This window comes from Arctopsyche grandis, chromosome 12, assembly GCF_051622035.1.
Source record: "Arctopsyche grandis isolate Sample6627 chromosome 12, ASM5162203v2, whole genome shotgun sequence".
In the NCBI taxonomy this organism is placed as follows: domain Eukaryota; kingdom Metazoa; phylum Arthropoda; class Insecta; order Trichoptera; family Hydropsychidae; genus Arctopsyche; species Arctopsyche grandis.
Genome location: NC_135366.1, coordinates 6,007,595 through 6,030,252, shown reverse-complemented (window position 1 = coordinate 6,030,252; position 22,658 = coordinate 6,007,595). Strand labels below are relative to the sequence as shown.

The following is a 22,658-nucleotide window of genomic DNA, read 5'->3' as shown; positions in this document are numbered from 1 at the left end:
TTAATAAAAAAAAAAACGAATAATGCATATTCAAATAAATTAAAATAAAATAAAACTATTCAAACAAATTTAATAAAATGTTTACTATTAGATTAGCCATGTTTAAGCGGTTTATATTACAAATACCGAGCGAAGCCGGGTAAAACCACTAGTATAATATAATTTAACTCAATGGAAATAATCAACATTTGCTTCGGTTTTTAGACAGAAGTTTTACAAAATTCACTAGTTCAAAATTACGCAATTAACCTTTCCACCGCGTACGACTACTATACATGTCCTAGCGAACATGCCCTCAGCGCGTGAGACACGCATAGATGTCTTGGAAGTTCCAGCCTGTATAAAAGCCGTCTATTGTGTTAAAATTTTATAACTTGGTTGAAAATATTACTAAATGTATACTTTACCAAATTCAATAGATGGCAGTAGTCAAAAAAATTCAATATAGGCTAAAATAATTTATTAAATATTACAACCTATATTTATAGTCGAAAACGCGATAGCAAAATCCGCAAAAAAGCAGCCGCGTACAGGGCATGTTCGCTAAATTTGGTGACGCGGGCAAAGGGTTAATTGATTCGACTTCATTTTTATTAGGCAGTGGAAGTAGTTAAAGATTATTTATACGGGTTTGGATCACTGCATCGAAAGTGAGCAAAGATTGAAAAGAATGTATACATGATAAACGGTACTATATATATTCTACCCCCTCTTCATATATATGCATATAAACGGACTATTTCACAAATCGTCATAAAAATCGCGAAAATTTTTCGATCTTTCGACTTTTGTTCAAGTCACTTTCGATGCAGTGACGGCCACCGAAGTGTGACATAGGTGGTTGATGTAATAGCGAGAGTAAAGAAATTGAAATGGTAATGAGAGGGTCACGTAGCTAGAATAAATGGACAAATGGACGAAAGAAGTGCTCGAATGGTACCCGAGAGAATGTAAAAGGATGCAAGGAAGACCGCAGGGGAGATGGGTAGATAAAATCAGAAAAATGTGTGGATAGAGATGGAGCGCGTTGGAGAGGTGTTCATCCAGTGGATAGCGAATGGCTGTGAATGATGATGATATATTCTATAATGAAATTTATAAATATACAATTTACGATATTGATTTGATAAAAGTTCGGATGTATGGAAATTGCTATAGTTGCAGTTAATGGCGGCTTGAACTAAAACAATTCGCTATCGCCAACCATTCGCTAACTTCGAATGCATAGGAAACGCTATATGTAGTTGCCAGTGTGTAGTTAATGGCCAATAACTATACATTTATATCACAATTGAAGACACAAAAGGTTGTCAGCAATTTCATTAAGCTATTGCATACCAGTAGAGGTTGTGAGTATAAGTCCTGGCCAAACACGGTGCTGGCGAGATCTGGTGGTTATTAAAACACAAATCGACTGTCTCATGTAAGAATTTTCTAGCTTAATTGTTGTGATGGATCCAATAAATCGGTATCCTACCTCTCAGTCTCTCGCAATTTCTAGATATTAGCATCTAGAATTTTTTGAATCTTATAAAATGCCACCTACATAATGTATTTCTCGCAAATTTGCTGTCAAAAATTTTGTTGACTGTCCATAGGTGTCTCTATTTGTATTCTGTGTCCTGTTAAGTTTGATAGATTACACTGTTCGACACGAAAAATGTTTCAGAGACGGGATATGACTTTTCTTATAGATCTATGCCCAGTGAACACGAATCTGGTAATAAAAAGTGTTGATTGGCTCGAGATTCGGAGATATATGTGTTTTTTTATATCGCGCGATTTTTCTATATCTTGGTGTTGTTCGGTCGATTTCTCAAAATCTGTTAATTTTCTGTTCAAAATGAATATTGGAATCTAGAGTCGGGTATTTTATCTTTCATTTGTAGTACTTTTCAGCTTTCAAATCTCTCTAAGTAGTCATCCAGTTCAAATCAAAAGTCAAAATTACATATTTTCACTTGTGATTTTTTCCCACTGTTAATACTATATTATATTGAGTATTTTCTATTGAAACATGTTTATTAGGATAGTGTTCTGGCCACACTATTTTTTGATTAAAATAAAAACAAAAATCTAAAAAATATTTTTGTTTCGAAAGCATTATATATTTTAAGTAGGTACAAAGTACTTAAAAATATCTTTGAAATGTTCATTATCTTCATATTTAATTTCATTTTGATTTTTGTTTTTATTTTCCATGTCTATTTTTATTTTTATTCGGGTGCTTAAAATGTACTGATACTTATTTTTACGCTATACATATTCGTATTCAATAAATATATTATTAAATTCAAATCCTTCTTATTATTTCATTACAAAATTATTTAAAAACACATTGAAAAAAGTTTGTGACCACTATATCGTTGTATACAATGACGCAAATGATGCAGCGTACAATGATGCAGCGCACACAACACAAATTTGTACTCTACTAATACGAAGTTTTTGGTCACAATTTTACCGGTTTAAAATTCACCACACATCCAATTAACCCTTTTAAACGAAATCAAAAAATAGTGTGGCCAGAACACTATCCTAATAAACATGTTTCAATAGAAAATACTCAATATAATATAGTATTGTTACGTACGCCGCGGATTAAGCGAATAGAATCCCAGAGACTGTGTGACCGAACCTATGGGACAGGATTATCTGTAACGGATATCTGTTAACGGATTAACTAAATGCATACCGTGCGACTGGTATAAGTGGGTTTTAAGGATTAGCGACAAGCTAAGTGCATGAAACAATGATTGCACTTCTCATACCGTCTAATCTGTTTACCGTAGGTAAACAGATTAGACGTCCTGAGAGACCGTGAGACCGGTGTAAGTGGTTTAAGGGATTAGCGACAAGCTAAGTGCATGAAAGCTAAACAATGATTGCACTTCTCATACCGTGGGAATACATATCCGAATACGTGACTATACAGTAGGTAAACAGATTAGACGTCCTGAGAGATCTACCCCTTATAAGGCGGTACGTAGGCGATATCATGTAATTCTGGACGGAGCACTGGCAATACGTGTATCTCCTGAATCATCAATAAATGCTGTGAAACGACTGTTGGCCTTTTACTTGGATCCTCCACCCACCCCTACGCAACAGTATTAACAGTGGGAAAAAATCACAAGTGAAAATACGTAATTTTAGAGAGATTTGAAAGCTGAAAAGTACTACAAATGAAAGATAAAATACCCGACTATAGATTCCAATATTCATATTGAACAGGAAATTAACAGATTTTGAGAAATCGACCGAACAACACCAAGATATAGAAAAATCGCGCGATTTAAAAAACACATATATCTCCGAATCTCGAGCCAATCAACACTTTTTATTACCAGATTCGTGTTCACTGGGCATAGATCTATAAGAAAAGTCATATCCCGTCTCTGAAACATTTTAAAAGTCGTCATTTGTCGAACAGTGTTATTAGTACTTATGTACAAAAATAATCTAACCATATGTGTCGTCTTGGGGGTAATTCCTGTCATGGCACACACTGATTAATGTATGTATTATTAAAATATGGTTCTTATTTTCTGACATAAATTTGATTAAAATCTAAGCGGCAAATAACTATACTACATATGTATGTATGTAACATGGTAATATAATATATAAAAATAAAAATGACCAAACGCTAAAATCAACCTACGCTAGTAATATTTCTAATCGCACATCTTATCAGAAACCATAAAAAGTCCCGATTTCTTATTTCGGCAAATTTTAACCTCTAGATAAGAATAGTACATAGATTCGTTGCAATGATTGTTAAAAACGTGACAATTGCAACCAATGTATGAAATATACGCTTACAACCGGTTTTCAATCGCCCTACTTAAAAAAATATCCAAACAACAATCAAGTTCAATATAAAAAAAGAAAAGAATCGTGCACTTAATTTTCATAAATCAAGACAAATTTCGCACGTTAGCGTGCTCAGGCGCGGATGCATTTACAGGGCCGAGTGCATGCATATGTATACATAATGATACATCCGTTCTCGCGGCGACGTCCATGTGAAATTCACATTTAATTATCAATTCAATTCGCTTAAAATTTGACACAGCCCATTACAGAAAAGAGACGCACAGGCGCATTGCATTGCACACATCCATATCCTAAACTCGTGAAGTACAGGTGAAAAATCCAATTAATATTCACCTGCCAACGCGGACACATTTATGAATTCTTTTCGTAACGTTTCCTGCGGGATCCGAAACGAAACTGTCAGTTCCGTTCGCAGGTGTTCAATCGCACGACATCTACAATATAATATATTAAATTAATACATTAATCATGAACGACGAACACGCCGCGCCACTGACATTGAACTCGAAAATCAGACTCGCCAATTTTTCCAATTCAGGGCAATATCATGCGGCTTTGAAACGGATAAGAAACGCTACTGACATCAAATAAAACATAATAGCGTTATGCCCGTTGATATATCAACGGGTGGTTTAGAATATTAATTGATAATTTTTTAACCCTTCGAATGTCTTCGTATATCGTCGTTTTCATAAACAACGATATTTCGTTGTTTATGAAAACGACGAGAATTGCTAACTAATTCGAGTTTTAACTATTGTTACGTACGCCGCGGATTAAGCGAATAGAATCCCAGAGACTATGTGACCGTTCAAGGGTTATCTGTTATCGGATTAACTATGTAAGTGCTTGCACTTACTTCAAGGATTATATCTGGACTCTAAGTGCATTTAGGCTAAACAATGACCGTTATTAGTTATTTCTCAGAATCGGTACGGGAAGACCCAATGTCGTGGAAATACATATCCGAATACGTGACTATACAACAGGTAAACAGATTAGGCGCCCTGAGAGATCTACCCTTTATAAGGCGGTACGTAGGCGATATCATGTCATTCTGGACTGATAAGCAGTGACACTGCGTGTATCTCCTTAATCATCAATAAATGCTGTGAAACGACTGTTGGCCTTTTACTTGGATCCTCCACCCACACTTACGCAACACTATCAATAAAAAGTTTGAGTTAAATTTAATTTGAGTAATTATTTCTTTGATAGATGGGGTTTATGTAGGTTTAATTTGTTTTCGTCAAATTGATATAAAGTCTTTAATTGCTTGTTCTTTTGTGGTTCATATATCTTTTGATGTCCAGATTTTGAGGACTGTGTCCCAGTGTTCCTGTCCGAGAGTCATTTATAGCACCGGCATTTATTTAATTATTTGTTTCAATATATGCAGTAAGGAATGAATAATGAGAAACTATAAAGCAAATTTTATAAAATAGAGTGAATAACATAAAGGAGGTTTGTAAAAAAGAAGAAAAAGTTATAGGCGTTTAAACAATTTGAAATCTGACATGGCGAAAAGTGAGAAGCTAAAAAAAAACGCTGGATAAACGTCAGGGAGAAGTCGAGGGAGTATTTTCAAATGTGTCTAATACGATTTTTTTTCATCATCGTAATGGTGAATGACACTTCCACTTATATTGATGACCAAACCGAGCAAAATGGCAAAGTATGAAAAATATCGGATAAGAGCCAAAATTTTTACTGAATTGTAATCGTAAGGCAAGGTTCTTAGAGGTAAGTAATAAGTAAAAAAAACTTGCGAGTCTGCTGAAGTCACATATAATAACTAAAGAGCGGACCCAGAGCGCGCTGTTCATTGTTCACCTGTTGTAAATGCATTGTTGAAGGTTTGCCGAACCTTTTTTACAAAGCATTTACAATAATGGAACAATAGACGGCGCGCTTCCGGTCCTACCTCTAATAATAACATGCTATCCCATTCAAGAAGTAGATGGTTATCGCTCCTTTCAACTTTGAAAGAATACTACGGATGTGGGAGCAGTTGAATTTTTTTTTCTTAGAAGAAGAAAATCTTTCAAAGGCGATAGTGGATTTTTTAAAAAAAACCTTTATCAGAACTTTACAACTTGTTTTTACACAGCAAAATGTTTTTGATTGAAAAGCAAATTAAAAAGCTTGAAAAATCTATCATTACTCTCATTGAAATGAAAAATATTTTAGACACAAAAAAACAATTAACAAAAGATGTAGAGAATAATTTCATCGTTGGAATTAATAATTTGGGAAAATGGTGGAAATGAGATATTTTTTTCATGGATGCTTCTCCATGAAGTACCCGAATGGGAACAGGTTGAAAAAACTATTGCATATTTAAGCGAACGAGGTATATTGTTCACGGATTCAATGTATGAGGAAGTAATGTATATGAGGTCATTTATCAAAAATAAAACAAGTGAAGAATGAAAAACGAAAGACACATTCAAATATTTTATATACATATATAATGTATGCAAAATATTTGAATGTGATGCTTCGAACTAAAAAATCAAAATCAGTGTAGGATTAAGAAAGTTATATTAATTAAATGAGCGCGTTTGCGAACGTGAACGCGAGATGGAGTTAGTATGTATGACGTCACTGATCCCACGCGCCACAGATAAACATCCGTCTTTCCGTTTTTACGTACCTACATACATACATATATTATATATTTCAAAATAAATCCCTAAAAATAATTTATAATACACCCATATATACTAACCTGAAAAAACTGCATGCCATATATAATATTCCGTTTGTTACAGACATTACTAACAAACTAACCAGTAGATTCTATGACAGAATCACTAATAACCATACTAACACACTTGTGAAGAGTCTCGGTGATTACAACAAAATGTCTATACCCTTCAGGTATAACACACAGATTACCTAAACACAATCTGTTTTAGGTCATCGACTTTAGAGATTCTTTAATTAATATTATGTATTAGATGTATTATGAACATTTATAAGGATTGTAAATAGGTTTTTGAGCTCTTTTTCCTATTATGCTTTAGATTAACATTAGAATAATATAATACTGTGATTACTAACCAAATTAAATTAAATTGTAAAATAGAAAATGATCAGTAGATCAGTAGCTATTAAAATAGATATAAGATGTATTGCGAACATAATTTCGTAATAATAAAAAGCATTTAAAAATCAAAATATTATATATTTTTATTACAATCTAAATGCATTCGCGATACGAAAAATATTCACCAGGAAACATTTGGCGCTACATAATACTAATAAGTTATTAGCAACAATGAAGCTTTCTAAAGTTGCCAAAATTTTAGTAACTGGATACATACATAATGGAAGTTGAGACGGTTACTTACGTCATAAATAGTTATTTTTAACGGTCAATAATTGTATTAAATTTTTTTACCAACGTATAATTAGTTACTTCATCACAAAAAGAGTCATAAACTTGCAGATGAAAAGAAAGACTAAATTGGATAAGATAAAAAAAAATAAATGTTTAAATAGTTAAATAAATATAATACAAAAAAGATCAATAAGCAAATTTAGAGAATCTTGATGGAAAGAGTAATTAAACTGAAACAAAACATTTTTTTTAAATATGACATGAATTAGTATTGTAGCGTGGACGTGTGGAGGGTTTTCCGAGATCGGAGTGAAAGATGCAACTATTATAGTACTGGTAGAGGTAGTTTATTGTTCTTGATCCGTCGGCCTGCCAGCTCCGACCATAGCACGGACCAAAATCGCCTAAAATTTATACCTAGTGTCTACTCTCAACACCGAGAGATCATTGGTCCATGGGTAGCGAGACCTTATTGGCTGTTTTATACAGCTTTTTGGCGCAAACGCGCGATCAGTGATGGTAAACCAGCGGTCCATTACCTAATATCTACGTTACAGTATCATCCATATATGAAAATATGACATTTCTCATATATAATTTTACGCATTGGCTCACTATGATTTTTGGACACTTTACTAAACTATTTGGTTACAACTAATCAATTAACAATTAAATACTGAATACAATGCCAAGCAAATTATTTACAAATCAAATTCAAGCAGTATGAAATTCAACATTATATTTATGCAAATATAAATTTTGTCGAAATTAGCATATGGTTGGATTAGTCAGTATTCGACTGATAATTCAATATTTCGGAACGATAAAATATTAAACACGTATCAATTAATAAAACCTTGAAAAATATTACATAACTATGTAACAGGAAAAACTGGTGCAATGCTAAAACTAGTAAAAATAAAAAAATAGCGACCATTGCGGTCTTCTAATAACGGAAGTGGCTGCTTCAAAGTGCAGAAAGACGTAGATTAGTTAAAAAAAAAAAAAATAACGAAGCTAATTAAATCAGATGTTTATACTCTTTTTAGTAATAAATGATCAAATCGACTCACTTATCTAAATACCAAACAGAAAAAATCTTAGATCAATGCTCCTGAGGCACTGAAAGAGCCAACAACTCTGCATGCGGCAAAACTAAACCATCGATTTTCGCAAACACAGGTTCGCACGACGACCTCGCAAGTCGACGAACCGACAAGAAAACCCCTACAAATAATGCACGCTTTCATAATGAAAATTAATAAATCAACTGACCAAAAACAACAGCCTCGCGTTAAATCATCCGTGACGTCACGACCGGATGATTTAACCGAATCCTGCCTGAACTAGATACCCGTGTTCGTTTTTTCATCAAAAATTACTCTACAATGCGGCAATTGAACTGTGGGCACGAATCCAAAGCAGACCTCGGACAGACATACAGACTTGACCCACTCCACATAGGAACCGATCGACTAAAGAGAAACAATAGTAGGGCCAGATGTAAAACTACGCACAGGCGCAGGGGTCAAGGCCGTGATAAAAAAAAAGTGGGTGCGCCTGTTGATGGACGAAAACTAGGAACCAGACCACGAATGTCCAACAACATTATCGATCACAAACCTTTTGGTAAGGGTAAAGAGGCCACTGGGCGAGACGACGCCACTTCGGGGGGGTTGGGGGGGTGGAATGGCGACCCACACGCACAACACCAGTCAATGGAATTGATTTTTTTTTCATCCCCACCCCCTCCCACTAGTCACAAAATATTACGCCATCCCATAAAATTCATGAGTCCGCTCGAATAGACAAATTGGATAGAAAGCGAAAAATACATGTCGCATTTCTAGTACATAGTACGTAGAAGAGGAAATAAACGAGACGTGTGAAATTGTGATTAGCATTTTAGTTGAATGAACTCGGTTTTTAAATCAAAAGTGCCACTTTACCCGAAGAAAAAGATCTCTGCTATGTATTTTGCCAGTAATAATGGATGTGAAACTTGGGCATTGAACGTCAAAATGTCACACAAAGTCCAATGCACTCAAAGAAGTGTGGAACGTTGAATGCTCGGTATGTCCAACACGGAAAACGTGGATCAGAAGTATTTTATACCAGGAAGGCCAACGAGTAAGTCCAATGCGCCTTCCTGGCCAGAAACATTGAGCATTTGATACAAATATTATTAGTATTATACAAAGAACATAAATTCATATCAATTATTATACACGGAAAGATCTATGGTCAAATTTTAAAATTTGCAGCTTTTTATGCAATTCAGCGAAATTTGACATTTTGCGAGAAAATGGTTAAGGTTGCCAAATTGTTGGATCTGGAGTTACAAATCCAAGGTCTGGCCAGCAGAAGCCAGTGGGATTTGAACCCGTGACCACTCTGTTCAAAGCATTATATGCTAAGCACTAGTCTATTCTGCTGGTTATGACGAGATAGTGGACATAATGGTGAATTAAAAGATTGAAATGGCAATGTGTCGGTTTGTACCCGAATTGTACCCGAGATAATATAAAAGAACATAAGTGGATGAAATTAGAAAAAAAAAAGTGTGGGATGAGATGCATGAGAGTTGCCCCAAACAGAGACGAATGGAAGCGTGTTGGAGAGGGATTCACCCAACAGTGAATGGTGAATAGTTGTAAATGACGATGATGATGTATGCATGTAAATGGTGTTTTTTCAGAGGTATAGAACTTAAAAATGAAATAAAACTCATTCTCAGATAAATTTGCACAATTTGCAAGCGTTGTTCTGGCGTATTAGTCTATTCACGGTGAAATGGCAAACCAAACCGAGCACAAATCAGGTGTCAGCTGTCAAATTGGCTGTCACTGGAAAAAGTGTGGCCAATTCGAAAAACAAACCAATTAAAAAAAAACTTTTATATTGAAAGATGGTGATCATATTAATGAGGGTAGCGTTTTAAAGATTTCATAAAGCAGATATAAAGCTTTATAATTTATCTGTCTAATTATCTACTGATTTTGTTTTGTATCCCGTTGGCATTTGAACGGTTGGTTTTGGAATGGAATTGATAAGTGATTTGAAATTTAGGGCGCAGACACATAGTGGTACGCGGCATGTGTGTTTTTTTTTTTATAGTTTTGCACATGTAAAAAATAACGCTAGTACGACTGATCTATGCCAGGCCAAAGCTCACCCTTAGTGTTTCCGGTGATATATTTTCCTTGTATTAACATAGGTTTGACAGTGATCGATAACGGTGATTCCCATATTTGAAGGGGAAACTAATCAAATCGTATGAATTAACAATGACATAAGACAAACCCATATGGACGTCAAAAATAGCACGCATTTGTACTATACTGGGAGGGCTGAAGCCCCGCAGCCCATATAGACGAGCCGCCACCGGATTAGACTCATTTGAGATCGCCTGAATGCTTGTATGCTTAGGAAACTACGATTGAGAGAGCGAATTTACAATGTGAGTTGGGTTATCGAAGTTTGGAAGACATTCTAGTAGTATGGAAGTAACAAGAATACGAGACATTGGGCGAAAACACACTGAATGGTACGTGTTTTTTTTTTTAGATACTTTTGAACACGCGAAAAACAAGCAGCACCCCTAGCCCATATATTATACATGGTACAGAGTCCCAAAAATCACCCCCTGGAGTGTTTTCGGTGATTTTTTATCCTTATTTGACAGTGATCGATAATGGTGAATCTCATATTTGAATAAATGTGCGACAAAATTGTCGCTTGCATATGAAGATGTATACACGTGCGACCTCCCAAACATATGCATTCTGCGGTAATTGGACTATTCGTCACATTGGGGTGGTCACAAAGACAATTTTTACCATGAAAATCGCGAATACACAATCTTGGGCACTCAAGTTCTCGTTACTATGATAGTTATCGTTAGTATGATGGACTTTTCGGCTGCCAGATGTTCCGTTATAGAGATTTTAGTGACTTTGTGACGAGTAATTTGTGACCAGTAATCACCGAACCGCATTCTGCACGTGCAACTACACCCGAATTCGGTTTGGGGAACACCCACTGTTTCAGCGGGAAACGCGTGACATTCCATACCACTCAGTGTGTTAACACATACGATCAAAGAGATAAAACACAAAAGCATGTTGCCAAACAAAGCGTCAGAAGCGAAGATTTTCTTTTGCCATTTGAAAGATACTAATATTAATAGCAAAATTGAGTCGAAGAAAAAACACGACTAATGGATGCCATCATACAGTATACGCATGTGAAAGTAAAACGCTTAAGGAGAAAAAATCAGCCACATTTAAAGTTCAAAAATTAAAATACAAAAAAAAAACCAACTTTCTAACCTATGAACATTGATCAAAACCTACAAATTAACAAAAAAAAAAAAACCATTACATTTAATCAAAATATTATAAAACACCGAATCTAGGGATTAGTCTTTACATATCGTACGTCTGTTGTACGTAATCTCCGACGCATGTCATAAAAATTATTATACAAATTTACGATATTTCGAAAATCCATTTAGGACCATTTTATCACCTAGGCACGCGACGGAAACAAAATGGCAGCCGGAACATTAAATACGTATCGATAGTATCTTTCACACATGGGGGCAGAATTGAACGAATCGATCGATTAAAATTTTTTGCAGATAACGATGTGCATAAGCATCGTCAAAAAAAGCCACAAACCAACCGCATACGAATTAACCGAATCGTCGACGGTTATTTTGGAAACCGACAGGCGAGGAATGGGGCCATATTACTACATCGCTCAAAAAGAAACTTTTTATTGGCGTTTACTTCTATATTCGATCAATTTGCGGTTTCAAACGGGTGTGCCGGGGGGGATTTATAAAATATTAATAATGGTTTTTGCAATGAATATCGTCCAAATTGTATTAACCGTTTGAGTGCTGACGTCTTTTCCGTTGAAAGTCCGCCATGCTGAAAATTTCGCCAACATTTCCAATAAGAATTATTAAGAAATCCAATAGAAAACAAGTATAAAAATTGTAGCTAATCCAAACAAATAGTTACCGCCGAGGATTTAGAGTTTTGCAAAGGTGTGTTTAGACTCTCTAATATATCTTGCAACAATATAAAAAATATACTAATATGGGATACACCGTTATCGATCAAGCCAGGATACATTTTTACCGAAAATGGTCCAAAGGGTCGTTTTGGTATATGTAGATCACTGTCAAGCAAGGATAAATAGCTACCATACAATTTCAACGACAAGTCGAATGTATCGTTTTAAAAGGACCATCCCATGAACGCCAAATTTTTTCTATATGTTTAAAACCACGTCCCACAGGGTAGATCTCTCAGGACGTCTAATCTGTTTACCTGTTGTATAGTCACGTATTCGGATATGTATTTCAACGACATTGGGTCTCCCCGTACCGATTCTGAGAAAGGACTAATAACGGTCATTGTTTAGCCTAAATGCACTTAGAGTCCAGCTATAATCCTGGAAGTAAGTGCAAGCACTTAGTTAATCCGATAACAGATATCCGTTGGTCTAAGTGCAAGCACTTAGTTAATCCGTTAACAGATAACCCTTGAACGGTCACATAGTCTCTGGGATTCTATTAGCTTAATCCGCGGCGTACGTAACAGTAGTATTTATCCTTGCTTGACAGTGATCTATACCAAAACGACCCTTTGGACCATTTTCGGTAAAAATGTATCCTTGCTTGACAGTGGTCAATAACGAATATGGGATACACCGTTATCGATCAAGCAAGGATAAATAACTCCCATACAATTTCAACGACAGGTCGAATGTATTATTTTGAAAGGACTATCCCATGTACGCCAAATCTTTTCTATATGCTTAAAACTATCTAAAAAAAACCACGTCCCACATTAGCCGCTGTCTGAGTCTTTATAAACATTGACACGGATTACACGACCCATGTTCAATGCTACCTGAAAAGACTTAGCGTTTGGGAGATAGGTGAATTCAAAAACTTATAAAAAAAAAAGAGGACACCTATTAGGGGGAGGTACCATTTCCGGTCAACTTAAAAATTTGAAAAAAATTTACATCGTATCGATAAGAATTTCAGTAACCGATACTAAGTTTCAGTTCGATAGGACTAACGGTGTTCAAAAAATCTCCAAAATACACAGACACACACACATTTTTCCTAGATCATTAAAACGTGATCAGTGATCGATTCCGAGTTCGAATCAGTCAAAATCTCGAGTTCGAATTTTCGCATGATCACAAAACCTCATCTATTGTTACTACGTACATGGATAAAGTAAATAAAAAATCAACTATCGCATAAACAGCTACGAGCCTAGTGCACGCACGCTACAGTTGCCAGGAATTTTTCAATGGTCTAACTCGGAACACGTTGAGTCAATCAAGGCCCAATAGCTCACAGGTCAAACACGTACATACATATATACCACATACATTCCATGGAATGTGACGAGTTTCATTTCCCATCGCCAAACGAAAACAACACGTGCATACATGCATACATAACAGACTGAATTCGCTAGCGAAAGTTATGATAGCAGACTATTATAATATAGTCATGGACGGACAACGAACCTTACCGAAAGTTGATCTTCGACATGAAACGACTGAATTTAAAATTGAAATGATGATCGACGGTGGTGATGCATGCGTGAACTCAAGGGTGCAATTGCAACGGAAAAAAACACACGTTCATGTTTACATACATGGATAATGCGTATTTGCACAGTGGACTGTCGATAAACTGTGTACACTTAGTGTGCATAGTTCATAACTGGAATTGTGCAAAGGCGTTGAACAAAGTTAAACCATGACTGAATGTTACTACAGGTGGATGGAGTGACTAGAATTGTTTACAATAAAACAATGTCAACACGTAGTCATTAAAGTATAGAAAGCATTGAAAAGTTGTGTATGACATGGGTCGAGTTTGGGTCGCTACCACTTAACATCCTTCCCAGCCGTCACATTAAATAGTCGTGCATTAAACTACACCCTCGTTTCATTCCTTTCGCCCTCATAGTTGTAAGATATGTAGTATCCAATCAAGAAAGCCTCTGTATTTTTTTTAAATCTTGACGTATCCATCATATATACATACATATATGATATCGCTATTCCGTCTATGTCTGTCTGAGATAACGCTCGCCGTACTATAATAGTCGTTTCGATTCGACATACATAAACCACAGCTAAACCACTGCCAAAACGTATACACGAATTCAATATATGTTTCCGCTTGGCAGAGAATTTACAGCCATCTATTGAAAATTTATTTAATTAATTAATTAATTATTCTATTGGTGTTTTATATTAAACAATTAAATATAAATATTAAAAATATATTTTGAAGGTATTTGAAAAAATTCGACCGCGTGGGGATCGAACACATACACATGACCGACGACACATTTCCTTTAATTTTTTTTATTTAATAACTTAATATGCCAACACCCATACGATAATATGTCATCGGGTATAGCACTAGTTAATAATAGTAGCAGATTTGTAACACATATCAATTACCAATACACTGAGACTTAATTATGAGACATCTGACTTGGTCATAATAAGACACTTAAATGTTCATTTCCAACCTGTTTACTATCAGATTACAAAGAGAAATTCGTAAAGTAGACATTTCAATACATTGTAATTTCAGATTCTGAAACCATTCTAAAAATTGTTTTGAATCTAAACCAAATATGTCGAGATGAAGTGAAAAAAGAAGATGGCAAATAAATAAAGAAGAATTTATAATAAAATGCAAGTATATTTTCAGCCAGTTGAATGATTGAAATATCCCAGGTTCAGATTATGGATATATGTAGTTGGTCCACTGTAGGAAGACACTTAGGAAAAACGTACATGCTGTCTCTTACACCGCTTCTCGACCAATAGCATTTGGTTGGAACGGACGAAAGAAGCGCTCGAATAGTATTTCGAACACACAATGGAATATTGTACGTGCGAAATGCTATTGGTTGAGATGGGGAGTAAGAGACAGCATGCCCGTTTTATCCAACTTTTGCTATAAATCCAAATAATAAGGCGGTCGATGCAATGGTGAGAGTACAGTAATTGAAACGGCAATGGGCGAGTCACGTAGTTAGAAGAACGGACAAAAGAAGTGCTCGAACGGTACCCGAGAGAATTTAAAAGGCCGCAAGAAAGACCACAGGGGAGATGTATGGATGAAATCAGAAATCAGAATATGCGTGGGACGAGATGGATGAGAGTTGTTCAAAACAGAGACGAATGGAAGCGTGTTGGAGAGCATTTCATCCAGCAGTAGATGGTGAAATCATTATTTTCCCGCTTTGCATACATCCTATCCAGAAAGTACGTATACTTAATTTGTTTACAAAGGAATAGCAAGACTAGAAATGCATCGATGATATAATATTACACACACATACATATAGTTTCCATAGTCGGAACTCTGGGACATACAACTTCAATCTATCGTTATAAAAACAAATTCTAATCACCAAGTAAATGCACTTTGGATTTGTCGAATACATTAAAAAAAAAACTCGTACATTTTTCTGCTTAGAAACTTGCAGACGCCAAGCGTGGCCGCCTTCCAAAATTTAGAAAACGCTACACAAGAAATGTCTAAATATTTACATAATCCACACAATCTGCATTATACAACCGGCAGCGTTTAAAACAATATACATACATATATTACTTACTATTTTTTGATTAAATTTGGGCGATTTCAAATACGCCACCTCGAGCGCTGGATAATAATCAGCTTTCTTCGGTCTACTATTCTTAATACCTAATTTTATCCCCCAACCGCTGAACACATATCTGCAACAATGCAAAAAAAACACACATTTTAATATTTCAATGAATTAATCCTTTTTGCACACTAACTAATAAATAGTGGACAGTGAATTTCACTGGTGTTTATACTATTGTTCAAATTTTTCTTTTATATCACAATAAAAAGTCGGATGAAGTTAAGTGAAGTATGTAGGTTGAATTCATTAGAAACTATATACATATTATGTGTGACTAGACCTGACAAATATTTAAAGTAAAGTAAATTTCCAGGGCCCGAAGTCAGACTGACTGATTCTGGAGAAAATCTTAGTAATAATATATTTTTAGAAAAAATGGCGCCTGCCAAAATTCGAAGAATTCATTCGATGCCGTTATTTATTGTCGAATGCCGAAATGGTGCAACAGCCCCAGGCATCCAATTTTTGGGGGGGGGGGGCATCAAGTCAAATAATTAAAAGTATGGATTTTCTGATTTATGTCTGCAGACATAAATTAGAAGACATTTTAATAAATGAAAACAATATATATATATATTCCCGTAGTTGCTGTGCCTTAAAAAGAATCTATTAAAATATTTTAATATATGAGCCGCTAAAATTTGAAAGTGGCATAAGTCCACTTTTCTTCATTTTGAGAAATATTTCGAAAAACATTAAGTATAATGTTTTGCGTTCAACAATGTTTAAAAATACCGGTGGCCTTTGATACGTTTATTCTGCTTTTCCGAGATTCTGGACGTATCAAATTAAAATAATTGATAACAATCTGTAAGTCAAACAGAAATAGAGTTTCTGGAACTGAAAATTGGACTTCCGCCACTCTCAAATATAGCTGTTTATATTACTTAAATTTTATATGAATATTTTTTAGAAGAGATGGCCCCGGGCATCAATAGAAAAATTTTCTTAACGTAAACTTATTGCGATCTACGACTTAAGTTACGTTTTCTACTAAGATCTATCTATCTGTTTATAATTTTTTTTTAGTTTATTATAGGGGCCGGGTTTTCTCTCGGCGATCCCTGCATGTGATAAACGTATATATGTAGACAAAACAGAGCAATTTGAGTGTTGAAACTTTTGGCCATATAAATTTAATATTCTAGATACTAGCCAGCAGTATATCAATGTTTGCGTTAATGCTAACCACCGAGAGGTTCCCGGGCTCAAGCCTTGGATTGACTGCAATTGAAAAGAAGTGATTCAGAAGTATTTCTGTAATATTGATGGTCAGACTTGGATATTTGTGACTGTGAGTCAATCGTTTCCTATCAGAGTTTGCCAATTTATCTTATTTCATTATTAAAACAGTTCCAGATAAATTTGACAAAAACCATCCTACTCTCTACGTCACCACCATTTGAATATGATTTAAAAAAATTATCTAATATATAATTTCGAAAGAGACTTTGTATGCATATTTGTTTGTTCGGGTCGTAGATTCTGTGACGTTCAATTTAATAAAAAAAAACAAATAAATATACAAATAAATTTAATCAAATGTTTACTATTAGATTGGCCATGTTTAAGCGGTTTATATTACAAATACCGAGCGAAGCCGGGTAAAAACACTAAAGTAATCTATAAATTTAAAACCATTGGTGTTGCTTAAGACCACTATAATCAAACGGTTTAATAAATATAAATAAAACGATCCTTGGCTTACGTTGGAATATATACATAAGTTAGTCAAAATTTGAAACTTTTGAGCATTTGAAGCCTTCGACTTGTAAAACGATCATTTTCAAATACCATCTTAGTATAATTTGATAAAACAAAGACTCGTTGAAAGAAGATTATATAAAATGGCATGCGTTGCAATGCCACAATAACACATGCAATTCCCGTTCCCACATGTCGGAAAAATGCATGCAGCGAACACATTTGAAATTATTCAATTGTTTGTTTATTTTACCCTAACAACGCAAGTGGCGACGCGAAAACATTTGAAATTATTGCGTTGCAATGCCACTCATTCCCATTCCCATTTTTGGGCCTTTTTTTTTTACAGTAATCTTCCCGGACATGCATACATCAAATCCTGAAAGTTCCATCATAATCGGTTGAGTGGTTTAGGAGCCTATTAGAGACACACAAACATTCATTTTTATTTTATAGATATAGATAACTTATATATATAAAGTATGGCTTCTTTTACAAAATTTTTATTACAATTTGAAACATTCAGATGTTACCTACATATTTAAGATACGTGTAAAAATCAAGAATACAATATGCATCATAGCGGAAACGATCATGTAATGGTGCGTACGCACCAAGCCAACGAACGGCCCACAGGCCAACTTTTAAAACCAGTAGCGTACAAAATATCGAAATAAAAATTAAATTTAAAAATTGAAATTAAATATCAAAATTAAAACTATTATTATTATATTAAAATTAAATTCAAGTATCAAAATAAAATTATAATCATTATATTAAAATTAAAATTAAATATTGAAAGTTAAAACAGAACATGCACAATTTAAATAAATTTTCGAGATTGACCTAAAATTAGATCATCAACAATCACATACAGGTAATCCTCGACTTTTGTTTGTCGAAGATGTTTTGACTTACGAAGATACGCACTAAGATCGAAAAAAAATCAAAAAAAAAAATATTATTTTTACTTCCCCGTAATGCGCAGTTACTGAGAATAAATCATGTATTAGTATGGGTGATCCAACGATTTTTGCTAACCCGGGGTGTTGTCGGTCACATCAAACGGATTTTTTTATTCTTCAATTGTTTCTCTCGTCGAAATAAATCAAGTAATTAAATCATTTCAGAGGTAAAATTTATCGGATAATGTGTGATTATTAATTTTATTTCGACGAAAGAAAAAAAACCCTTTGACAAATCACCGACATTCGACACCGCGTTTTTTTATGAATTGTTTTTTTTTTTATCGATCATCCAAGTGGAAATACAGTAACATCTCGTGACGACTTTAACAATATTTTTTTTCGCTCGTACGCAGTGAAATTATAATATTTCTCTGGTTTTAAATGCGGTATCGTCGTAATTCAAAATATTGTTGTAATTCAAAACATCAACGATGATCTAATTTTAGCTCAATCTCGCTCTTTAGCTTGATTTTGATATTTAATTTCAATTTTAAAATTTAATTTTTATTTCGATATTTTGTACGCTACTGCTGGTTAAAAAGTTGGCCCAAAATCGTCGTTGGTTTAGTCCGTAAGCACCATAAAGTACACGCTATATCAGCACTCGGAGATATTCAACTGATATGTAAAAGCAAATAGATTCACATACTATTCAACACTAATAACAATTAATCCAAAACTATTCAAGATAGCAAAATCGACAGAGTTCAAATCAATTGACCTTCCCCATTCATACATACATTCGTAGAAAATAAACAAATTACAAACGGAGCATGTACATATGTAAACAGCACACACAAATATAAGCAATAATTAATCAAAATGATAGACACGGCGACGACACATTGAATGTCGCTTCGGCTCGTTCGTAGAGACACGCGAATAATATTGTACACGGCGAAACAACACAGACACGCTCGGCTCGTCGCAGATCACAATTAGAGTGGCCGTACGATTATTATTGTTTTGAGGCTAATTGCGGTGTAAATCGTGATGCGAAATGTGAAAGACTTGATGCCGGCAAACAGGAAGCGGACAGCATATGCACACGAGTTGACAAAAACAATGACCGTTTATTCTTTTAAACGACGGTCGAGTTCGTTGCACACCTTTGTGTGGATAGCAGATTTGGTATTTACGTATAATACGCATAATTGGCATGCACTTTCGATCATATTCGTATTTGCATTCATCAACTTTGGACGTTCACCTTTTTGCATAATAGATAGTCGGAATGATTCAGAATTTTTTTCAAGGAAAACATCACATTGAATTTTGAATTGCTTCTGCAGGTGTTTCATCAAATCAAATATTGTTATAAAAGACATTCATCGACGTTGTTGATATATAATAATGCATTATTGATATACAATAAGCTACCATTAAGCCACGAGTTTGGCTTAACCCTTAGACTGCTACAACAACGATATATCGTTGTTTTGAAATCGGCGAAGATTGCTACGACGATCGTTGTTGTCGTCATTAATTGTCGTATTTTGGTGCTTACGGACTAAACCAACGACGATTTTGGGCCAACTTTTTAACCAGCAGTAGCGTACAAAATATCGAAATAAAAATTAAATTTTAAAATTGAAATTAAATATCAAAATCAAGCTAAAGAGCGAGATTGAGCTAAAATTAGATCATCGTTGATGTTTTGAATTACGACGATACCGCATTTAAAACCAGAGAAATATTATAATTTCACTGCGTACGAGCGAAAAAAAATATTGTTAAAGTCGTCACGAGATGTTACTGTATTTCCACTTGGATGATCGATAAAAAAAAAAACAATTCATAAAAAAACGCGGTGTCGAATGTCGGTGATTTGTCAAAGGGTTTTTTTTCTTTCGTCGAAATAAAATTAATAATCACACATTATCCGATAAATTTTACCTCTGAAATGATTTAATTACATGATTTATTTCGACGAGAGAAACTATTGAAGAATAAAAAAATCCGTTTGATGTGACCGACAACACCCCGGGTTAGCAAAAATCGTTGGATCACCCATACTAATACATGATATATTCTCAGTAACTGCGCATTACGGGGAAGTAAAAATAATAATTCTTTGATTTTTTTTCGATCTTAGTGCGTATCTTCGTAAGTCAAAACATCTTCGACAAACAAAAGTCGAGGATTACCTGTATGTGATTGTTGATGATCTAATTTTAGGTCAATCTCGAAAATTTATTTAAATTGTGCATGTTCTGTTTTAACTTTCAATATTTAATTTTAAATTTAATATAATGATTATAATTTTATTTTGATACTTGAATTTAATTTTAATATAATAATAATAGTTTTAATTTTGATATTTAATTTCAATTTTTAAATTTAATTTTTATTTCGATATTTTGTACGCTACTGGTTTTAAAAGTTGGCCTGTGGGCCGTTCGTTGGCTTGGTGCGTACGCACCATTTCAATACTTTCTGTGAGCCGCCAGCGCATCAGTGGCACGAAACATTTTTTTTATATACGTATTTATATTTATTTTTCAATCAAGCTTTTAATTTCAATTTTTTAAATAAAAGCTCTTCAATTTCGGGTTCATCATCAAAGTCAATTTCGGGTTCATTATCAATGTCAATTTCGGGTTCGTTGTCATATAAGGAGTTATTACTTGGGAATTGATTATTGTCGATAAATTCATTTTCAGAATCAGTAGAGCTGCTGATTTGTCGAGTTCCTCGGTGAGGAGCTATTATTTCGCTTTCGTCACTTTCACTGTCCGTTATAATTTTGCAGAGTTAAGATAAATGGAATAGTAACAAAAAACAATAGAAATCCGCTTTCAATTATATACATATGTAGGTCACGAATTCGTGCAATCAATCAAATGCAACTGAAATGCATACAAAATGTTTATGATACAAGTTGAAAAATTATTTGATTATTTGAAACTTCGCATCCTTGTGTGTCTCGCTCACACGTAAACAATTAAAACCAAGAAAGAAAGAGAAAAATACCGCTACCTGTTTCATATGTATCGCATGTTGTAAAGAGACATCGATGTCTAAAAATAGATTATTGAAAAAAATAATGCGTCGGGAAAACAAACGTCAAAACTTATTTAGTGTATATATGTAGGTATCTCTTTCGTACGCACGCATGTAAAAGCAAGACAGAAAGAGAGAGCGCGAGTCCACAACTGCTTCTTAAAAATGTATATAAAGTATCAGAAAAATTACGCGCGTTCGGCGAAGTAAGTATGTAAAAAAATATATTACATTTATTTTTTTTCAAAATAATTACAAATGTTAGCATTTTTCGCTTGGACATTGAAAAACCTCGTAGCAGCCAAAGGGTTAATGGTAGCGTATATATTTAGCACCACTGCGATCGATGGTTCGACTCGTCAAACTGCTGGTTAGATTTGGGGGTTTTGTGACTCCAAATCGATCGTTTCTCTATCAGAGCTTGCCAATTTTATCTGATCATTGTTGAAACGGTTCCTGAAAATTGGTAATAGATCATTTCCTGTTTTCACAAAAATCTGTGTGTATAATTTATAGAAATTAAGTACACAGAAATCTGAAATCTATAGATGTCTCTATAACTTCGTGTTTATTATGTGTATAAAAATTGTGCACAAAATCTAAAAATAATCCATAGATTAGTCTCTATGATTATTATTTCTGTACTTGATTAATTATTGTATTCGATGTTTATTGAACGTACTGTATACGTTGTTGTCTGACCGTTCTCGTACACTCGTCGCATTGGAGCGATCTGTAATGACGAGTGTACATTGATTGTAATAAAAATGAAATAAATAAAATAATGGACGTATGTAGTTCTGTATAAAAGATTCAAATTACATACTTAAAATAAAATTTCGATCAAATTTAATAATATTTTCCAACAGCATTTACATATAATATGGATCTTTAATGCATAACTATGCTCGAATGTACTAATGTTTGAACTGATTAGTCGATCGTTTAAAGTAATTACAATTTATCCCGAAAAAAAAACGTCATCGACTTGTTTAATGATGTTTTGACACCACTATATAATTACAGTTTATAATCGAAATACACATTTTACGATCA

General features: G+C 34.4%; 2 protein-coding genes across 3 annotated transcripts in view; both read right to left on the bottom strand.

Annotated features, from left to right (window-relative positions):
- Positions 1 to 22,658, bottom strand: part of LOC143920042 (uncharacterized) — a 366,222-nt gene that overhangs the window by 98,814 nt on the left and 244,750 nt on the right. The window lies entirely within an intron of this gene.
- The window catches only part of schlank (ceramide synthase schlank), a 37,789-nt gene that overhangs the window by 11,375 nt on the left and 3,756 nt on the right, over positions 1 to 22,658 (bottom strand). The window contains exons 2-3 of one of the 2 annotated variants that reach the window (XM_077442718.1): positions 15,874 to 15,994; positions 2,677 to 2,683 (exon numbers count right to left, since the gene is read on the bottom strand). In XM_077442718.1, coding sequence (XP_077298844.1) covers positions 2,677 to 2,683; positions 15,874 to 15,994 — 128 coding nt within the window. The remainder of the gene's footprint in view (positions 1 to 2,676; positions 2,684 to 15,873; positions 15,995 to 22,658) is intronic. The other variant, XM_077442717.1, reaches the window with a different exon arrangement.